Raw genomic sequence first — 8900 nt, forward strand, 5'->3', positions numbered from 1 at the left:
ATTCTCTTACCTTGCATTAGGAAAGTTTTGCTTTGTCATCAACTAGAAAATAAGTTCTTAATGGATGTCATTCTATTCTTACAATTGAAGGATTCTGATTCAAATTCTTTAAAGATTGGTTTGTGGGTCAAAGATTTGAACCTGATTGTACTCAGCAAGAATTTGTCAACTCTCTACTTGTTTAACAAGCACAGAGCTTCAATTGTTTGTTCAATTCACCACTTTGAGGGATGGTTCATCATGGCAAATGCTCTATGAAGGGTTACCTGTTGGATGTTAAACTACTATATCACTCCCTACTTCACCCACTCACCTATCCAGGTTTTCACAGAGTCCAGAAGGTGGTGTCAAAGTTATTTTGAGGAGCTGCAGTAGAGTATAATGGTTAAGACTATTTGGAATCTGACTCCTTGGATTTGTATCCTGGCCACTTACTAGCTGTGTGACCTAATGCAAACCATTTAAACTCTGTGCCTCAGTTTGCTCTTCCGTAACAGAATAATAGGACCTATCTCATAGAGTAGTTATGACAGTTAAATGAGATAATATGTTTGTGACCTCTTTGTTATATGCAAATTTTTATAAGTATTTTTCAATAAGCCATAATTTCTGTTCTGCAGTCAAAAGAAATAAAATAAATTTAGTCTCATTCAGTAAACTCCATTCAAACCAATAGTTTTTTTAGAGTGACCTCTGGCTTAAAAGCCTGGTTATTGTAAATAGTTTATCAAATCCAGGTGTGAACTCTTAGGATTCTGTCTTCCATATACAAAACCTCATTCCTTCTCATTTAATTTTACATTTTCTTGGTGGCAAAATATGCCAACCCAGTTCTGTTTCATTTGTCCCTTGATGAAGACTGGCAGCCTGGCCCTGTGACAGAAATTTTTTTTTTTCTTTGTTCTCAGTAGTTTGGCATTAGGAGTCTTTGTTCTCCACTTAATAGTAGCAGTGCAAATGCCTTTGTTGGTTCTTGGTGGGGTGGGGCCGGCTGGTGGTAAGGGAAACTGGACAAAGAAGGCTTTTCCTTCTGATATTTTACATGGGTACATTATACCCTTAAATCACAAAGCATCCCAAACTTGGTAAGCATACTGTAATTATAAGCAATTATTAGCCATTGTATTGAAAATTTAAAACATAAAGCTGTGGCCTAAGATGTCCACAGATTCTCAGTCTCCAGGAACCCCAAATCTTTCATAAACTGTGAACTTCACATGGCAGTATCAGTATGTCCCATTCAGATAAATAATGCATGATTTCTTAGCATGTGTCCTAAATATTGCATGGATGTCCTGCATTTTATCTGACACCCCTATGTGCCCTCCTCCACTGTTCATTTGAAATAGATGCTTTTTTCCCCAAACACGAAGGGTAATCTCAGTTACCACACTGCACTAAGGCTATGTCTTTCCAAGGTTAAGTAACTACCTTTAAAAAGGCAAACAAGGTCAGAGCGGAGTGGGAAGGAGGATGTCATGTCAGTTGATGGAATCAAAGTAAATCCCTTTTCAGTGAACGGGGATGATATAGGAATAGAGTATCTGTGTTTCCATGTTTTGATTTGTCCTGTCCAAAGAGTGTTAATATCTTGAAGGTTTAGCACAAGCCCTGTTTACTCAGGAAGCATAAGAAACATGTCAACCCTTTGAAAGACTTCTAATTAAACTCCTAGAACTTTGATGTCAGACTTAGAGATTAGTATTACATTTTTAAAAAATACCCAATTTCATGTGCCAGTAGAGAAGGAAAAGTATGCTGGTGTTAATAGACAGTTATTGAATTTAGAGAATATTTATTTTAAAATACAAATTATTGCCACTTGATAAGCTATATTTCGTGTATCAATCTTAATTTAGAAAATGTGCTTTTAGATGGAGGATTGCTTCTCCTTGACTTTTGTGTTTACAGTGATCATCACTAGTATTGGTTTCTAGTATAAGGTCAATGACTATATGTTATTCCTGGAAGCTGCTGAATCTCCAAGAGGTGATGAAAATGTTTTCAAACAGGAAGTATTTTACGAGAGTTCAAGGGAGACAACCAGCATATTTTGAATGTCTATTATGTGCTGGAGACTATGTGCTTCACATGTATTTCTAATCTAACCAACAGCTTAATGAGAGAGGGTGATGGAGGTAAGTAATTTTGCTAGTGTCATAAAATTGTCTGATTCTGAAAGCACATTAATATAACTCCCTTGTGAATATTCCTTATAACCCTCACCTGCAGTTATTTTGTTCTTTAGATGACTGAGCAAAAATCTCACGCTTACCAAATTCACTTCTAACTCTGATAATATAAGTGGTAATAATTTCTTACCTAGCCTTTTAAATTTCTCTTGATGGAGTTGTAACTTTTCCCAGTATTATTTTCAAAATATATTTTTAATAAAATTTATGCTTACTTATTTGTGAATAGTCATCTAATGCTACATGTACTATGTATTTAATGTTATATTTGAATTTTAAAGAATATTGGAATTTGAAGAGTCCAACCTCCTCCTCAGTGAAAGTATTACACAGACAACATTCGTATTTCTGTTTGGCTATTTCACTGGTGTGAGTTTCATGAATTTTCAAGGCAGTTTATTCAATTAATAGGTAGTAGTTGGAAATGAAATTTGTATACTGACTTGGTATTTACCTTCCAGAAACTTCTAAGTATAAATCCTTGTTCTGCCCTCTGGAGCCGCATAAATAAATTTAATCCCTCCTACCAACCAACCCAGGTGCTATGTTGGTAAACTGTTTAACTTTTCAGTAGTTTTATAGCCTAGAACTCTTACTGTTTGGCCTCTAAACAGCGGATGGCATTAAAAATGGCTTTGGATCATATCTATATGATTCAAAAGAAAACCTTACAAAAAATAGTGATGTACTGCAAGGAAAATTAAGAGATAAATGTTTTCTTACACATAAAAGTATACACACATGTATATATATACTAACATAAATGTTTACATTTATATATTTATATATTTTCTGTGAAATGGGAACATGAACATGAAAGCAAATAGCTCTGTTCAGTTGTCTCTTTACTATACTCCCTCTCTGATATGCAAGGAAGTGGAACTGAGTAAGCTAAGCAAGCTTCATCAGTGTTTCTACGTTGAATTTTAAGTGTATTGCATCTGTTAACTGGCACTGAAATATTTTTCCCTTTAGAAATCATCTTACCCTATCTTCAAGGGTTTTCTTTATAAAACAAAGTACAACTGGTATCTTGTCACACAAGTATAAAGTCATATGTTTTTATTTATTTATTTTCAATAAGATAATTTTATTATTTTTATTATTTTTTTAACATCTTCATTGGAGTATAATTGCTTTACAATGGTGTGTTAGTTTCTGCTGTATAACAAAGTGAATCAGCTATACATATACATATATCCCCATATCTCCTCCCTCTTGCGTCTCCCTCCCACCCTCCCTATCCCACACCTCTAGGTGGTCACAAAGCACCGAGCTGATCTCCCTGTGCTACGCAGCTTCTTCCCACTAGGTATATATTTTACATTTGGTAGTGTATCTATGTCCATGCCACTCTCTCACTTCATCCCAGGTTACCCTTCCCCCTCCCTGTGTCCTCAAGTCCATTCTCTACGTCTGCATCTTTATTCCTGTCCTGCCCGAAGGTTCTTCAGAACCTTTTTTGTTTTTTTTTAGTTTCCATATATATGTGTTAGCATACGGTATTTGTTTTTCTCTTTCTGACTTAAGTCACTCTGTATGACAGACTCTAGGTCCATCGACCTCATTACAAATTACTCAGTTTTGTTTCTTTTTATGGCTGAATAATATTCCATTCTATATATGTACCACATCTTCTTTATCCATTCATCTTTCAATGGACACTTAGGTAGCTTCCATGTCCTGGCTGTTCTAAATAGTGCTGCAATGAACACTATGGTACATGACTCTTTTTGAATTATGGTTTTCTCAGGGTATATGTCCAGTAGTGGATTGCTGGGTCATATGGTAGTTCTAATTTTAGTTTTTTAAGGAACCTCCATACTGTTCTCCATAGTGGCTGTATCAATTTACATTCCCACCAACAGTGCAGGAGGGTTCCCTTTTCTCCACACCCTCTCCAGCATTTATTGTTTGTAGATTTTTTGATGATGGCCATTCTGACTGGTGTGAGGTGATACCTCATTGTAGTTTTGACGTGCATTTCTCTAATGATTAGTGATGTTGAGCATTCTTTCATGTATTTGTTGGCAATCTATATCTCTTCTTTGGAGAAATGTCTATTTAGGTCTTCTGCCCATTTTTGGATTGGGTTGTTTGTTTTTTTTGATATTGAGCTGCATGAGCTGCTTGTATATCATGGAGATTAATCCTTTGTCCGTTGCTTCATTTGCAAATATTTTCTCTGATTCTGAGGGTTGTCTTTTCGTCTTCTTGATGCTTTCCTTTGCTGTGCAAAAGCTTTTAAGTTTCATTAGGTCCCACTTGTTTATTTTTGTTTTTATTTCCATTTCTCTAGGAGGGGTATCAAAAAGGATCTTGCTGTGATTTATGTCGTCGAGTGTTCTTCCTCTGTTTTCCTCTACGAGTTTTATAGTATCTGGCCTTACATTTAGATCTTTAATCCATTTTGAGTTTATTTTTGTGTATGGTGTTAGGGAGTGTTCTAATTTCATTCTTTTACATGTAGCTGTCCAGTTTTCCCAGCACCACTTACTGAAGAGACTGTCTTTTCTCCACTGTACATTCTTGCCTCTTTTATTAAAAATAAGGTGACCATATGTGCGTGGATTTATCTCTGGGCTTTCTATCCTGTTCCATTGATCTATATTTCTGTTTTTGTGCCAGTACCATACTGTCTTGATTACTGTAGCTTTGTAGTATAGTATGAAGTCAGGAAGCCTGATTCCTCCAACTCTGTTTTTCGTTCTCAAGTCTGCTTTGGCTATTCGGGGTCTTTTGTGTTTCCATACAAATTGTGAGTTTTTTTGTTCTAGTTCTGTGAAAAATGCTATTGGTAGTTTGATAGGGATTGCATTGAATCTGTAGATTGCTTTGGGTAGTAGTGTCATTTTCACAATGTTGATTCTTCCAATCCAAGAACATGGTATATCTCTCCATCTGTTTGTATCATCTTTGACTTCTTTCATCAGTGTCTTATAGTTTTCTGAGTACAGGTCTTTTGCTACCTTAGGTAGGTTTATTCCTAGGTATTTTATTCTTTTTGTTGCAGTGGTAAATGAGAATGCTTCCTTAATTTCTCTTTCAGATTTCTCATCATTAGTGTATAGAAATGCAAGAGATTTCTGTACATTAATTTTGTATCCTGCTACTTTACCAAATTCATTGATTAGCTCTAGTAGTTTTCTGGTAGCATCTTAAGGATTCTCTATGTATAGTATCATGTCATCTGCAAACAGTGACAGCTTTACTTCTTCTTTTCCTATTTGGATTCCTTTTATTTCTTTTTCTTCTCTGATTGCTGTGCCTAAAACTTCCAAAACTATGTTGAATAATAGTGGTGAGAGTGGGCAACCTAGTCTTGTCCCTAATCTTGCTGGAAGTGGTTTCAGTTTTTCACTATTGAGAATGCTGTTGACTGTGGGTTTGTCATATATGGCCTTTATTATGTTGAGGTAAGTTCCTTCTATGCCTACTGTTTTTATAATCATGTTTTTTATCTCTCTCCCCCTCCACAGATCATTTTCCGCAAAATCAGTGATGTGAAGAAAGAAGAGGAGGAGCGCCTCAGGCAAAAGAATGAGGTCACCCTCAGCATACCCGTGGACCACCCGGTAAGAAAGCTCTTCCAGAAGTTCAAGCAGCAGAAGGAGCTGCGGAATCAGGGATCAACGCAGAGTGACCCTGAGCGGAACCAGCTGCAGGTAGAAAGCCGCTCCTTACAGAACGGAGCCTCCATCACTGGCACCAGTGTGGTCACCGTGTCACAGATTACGCCCATTCAGACATCTCTGGCCTATGTGAAAGCCAGCGAGTCCCTCAAACAAAACAACCGTGATGCCATGGAACTCAAGCCCAGTGGTGGTGCTGACCCCAAATGTCTCAAAGTCAACAGCCCCATAAGAATGAAGAATGGAAATGGGAAAGGGTGGCTGCGACTCAAGAATAATATGGGAGCCCATGAGGAGAAGAAGGAAGACTGGAATAATGTCACTAAAGCTGAGTCAATGGGGCTACTCTCCGAGGACCCCAAGGGCAGTGATTCAGAGAACAGCGTCACCAAAAATCCACTAAGAAAAACAGATTCTTGTGACAGTGGGATTACAAAAAGTGACCTTCTTTTGGATAAGGCTGGGGAGGCGCGAAGTCCTCTAGAGCATAGCCCCATCCAGGCTGATGCCAAGCACCCCTTTTATCCCATCCCTGAGCAGGCCTTACAGACCACACTGCAGGAAGTCAAACACGAACTCAAAGAGGACATTCAGCTGCTAAGCTGCAGAATGACTGCCCTGGAGAAGCAGGTGGCAGAAATTTTAAAAATACTTTCAGAAAAAAGTGTGCCCCCGACCTCTTCTCCCAAATCCCAGATGCCGCTCCAAGTACCTCCCCAAATACCATGTCAGGATATTTTTAGTGTTTCAAGGCCTGAGTCACCTGAATCTGACAAAGATGAAATCCACTTTTAATATATATATATACACACATATATATATTTGTTAATATATTAAAAACAGTATATACGTCTATATACATATGTGTGTATATACAGTATATACATATATTTTCACTTGCTTTCAATATGATGAACACAATATGGATTTTGATATGTAAATATTGCATGTCCAGCTGGATTCTGGCCTGCCAAAGAAGATAATTATTAAAAACATATATATCGCTTGTATATTATGCAGTTGACTGCATGTACACTTTACATTTATTTATAATCTCTATACTTTTAAAAGGTATGATTTTTGTTAACCAAGGCAATGTAATAGTTAAAGAATCAGGGTCCAACCTGCCAATGTTGCCATGACAAATTTGATCTCAGGCCGACTGTATTGAGCTGTCATTTCCTCACTCTTCTGTTAAGTTAAAATTATAAATTAATGCCAGGGAAGCATTCAACATTTTAAAATGTTAGTGCCATTTTGTGATCCCTTTCCATAGGATATTTTTCTGTAACTTAGTGTTAGGTTATTTTCCCCAATAGGCAGTGTTTTGCTCCATTTAAATGACTGTTTTGTTGCCTCAGTCAGATAGCTGTGTGGGATGCTGAGAACTTATTGCTATGGGGTTTGTGCATGAATTGCATTTTTGCTCAACTATACCTCTCCTTTTTTAACATTATACTTAGATAGTAATCATAAACTCTTATGTAAGGATATCCCTACTCCCTCTGTCTTAAATAACAGCCACCATCTTATAAGCTGATTTTTATCAACCCCATAAATATGAAACTATTAATATAGTGTATATTATAGAAATACTGCATCACAGGGTAAAAGGGCCTTTTAACAACTCATGTTAGAGATGGTGATTTTCCAAAGGTGATGAATGTTCTAACTTTGTTTTTTTAAAACTTGTTCAAGGGTGAAGTTAAAGGCTCTTAGCAAAGAAACAAGTAAACAAAATACATTTAAGTAATCATATCAAAAATTAAACTAGAATGATATAAAATAAAAAAGAATATAAATAGACAAGTTTCTGTAGCTTATTTGTGACTTAGAAAGAATGAAACATGGGTACAGAATTGTTCACACCTGATTCTTAACTGCTTATAGAGGTAATACATGAAATGTGGTTAGAAAACAAAGAAAACTAAATAGTAGACGTTAAGTTGCTCCACTCAGACAACTGCTTTTCTATAATTTTATTCTGGTTACAATTTTCTAAAGCTTTTTTTGCACACAGTTCTACTGCTGGACTTCTGCTGAGTTGATACAATAGACTACCACAGCTCGGACAGATCCGCTCATGAAAGGGCGGTACTAAAGACTGAATTTCAGAGTCTTTTGGGCCACAAATTCTCTTCTTAGAAAGTGCCTATTATCAACCAAAAAAAAAAAAGTAACAAAAGGCTGTGTATAGCTAGACTCTTAAATGCTGTATATTGAGAATAAAATGCACACTCATTTGTGAGAACCTAGAAAACTTTATTTCTTTTGACTAAAGTTTATAAAGTTGATCAGAGAGGCATACTTTTAAATTGGTGCATGCATGACAGTTAACAGCAGGAGCAGGGTAGTTAATGTTTGCATCAAGTTGAAAATATATAGCAGTAATTTGTATATTATTACATATATGACCATCTGTACATATATGTTAGCATACACAAGATGATAGCAAAATCAAAGGAGATATTTTGATGTGTTGTAGCCATTCTTATGAGCTTTTTAAACTATCTCTGAGGATCCCCAAACAAAAACAACAGAACTGAAAAACAAGTTACGACCATCAGACTGGAGAAGTGAAAAACAAAGTAATTTATAAAAGCAGTTGATATTTTAGAACTTGTATTAGAGGTTCTTCACATGCCCACAAGATGTGCCTCTTTAATCCAGGAGTCTCAGAGCAGATGTTATGTGCATGGGTTCCATTTTCCTTTCTTTGTGCCCATAGCTTCCATTTCTCAAAATGGAAGTTTTCAGGGGAACACATCTCCATGCTATGCTACAATATCTACCTACCATAGGCACAAGACAGTGAGGTAACCATGGTGTAAGAAATCAACATTGAAATTGAGACTCTGTTGCTTTTATGATGAGGATGGTACCTTCTTCTTGACTTCAGATATTTATTGAATTTCAGGGTATTTTCTATTTAACCATGTATGAGACAAGCTTGGCTAAGCTTTCAAAGTGCGTGGTAAAAATAATCTGAGTACAGAAATGGTTAGTTTAACTTTAGCCATGTGCTTCAGAAATAACAGTTGGTGTAAAGATATGAGTGACTGTGAAACAGCAGGGC

At 36.5% G+C, this 8900-nt stretch overlaps 1 protein-coding gene across 1 annotated transcript in view; it reads left to right on the top strand.

Annotated features, from left to right (window-relative positions):
* KCNH5 (potassium voltage-gated channel subfamily H member 5) overlaps positions 1–6619 on the top strand; it is a 321016-nt gene extending 314397 nt beyond the window's left edge. Inside the window, exon 11 of the mRNA XM_024748382.1 lies at positions 5672–6619. Within this exon, the coding sequence (XP_024604150.1) occupies positions 5672–6619 (948 nt within the window). The remainder of the gene's footprint in view (positions 1–5671) is intronic.
* Positions 6620–8900: the final 2281 nt, after the last annotated feature.

Source organism: Neophocaena asiaeorientalis, unplaced genomic scaffold (assembly GCF_003031525.2).
Source record: "Neophocaena asiaeorientalis asiaeorientalis breed wild unplaced genomic scaffold, Neophocaena_asiaeorientalis_V1.1 scaffold698, whole genome shotgun sequence".
Classification (NCBI taxonomy): Eukaryota; Metazoa; Chordata; class Mammalia; order Artiodactyla; family Phocoenidae; genus Neophocaena; species Neophocaena asiaeorientalis.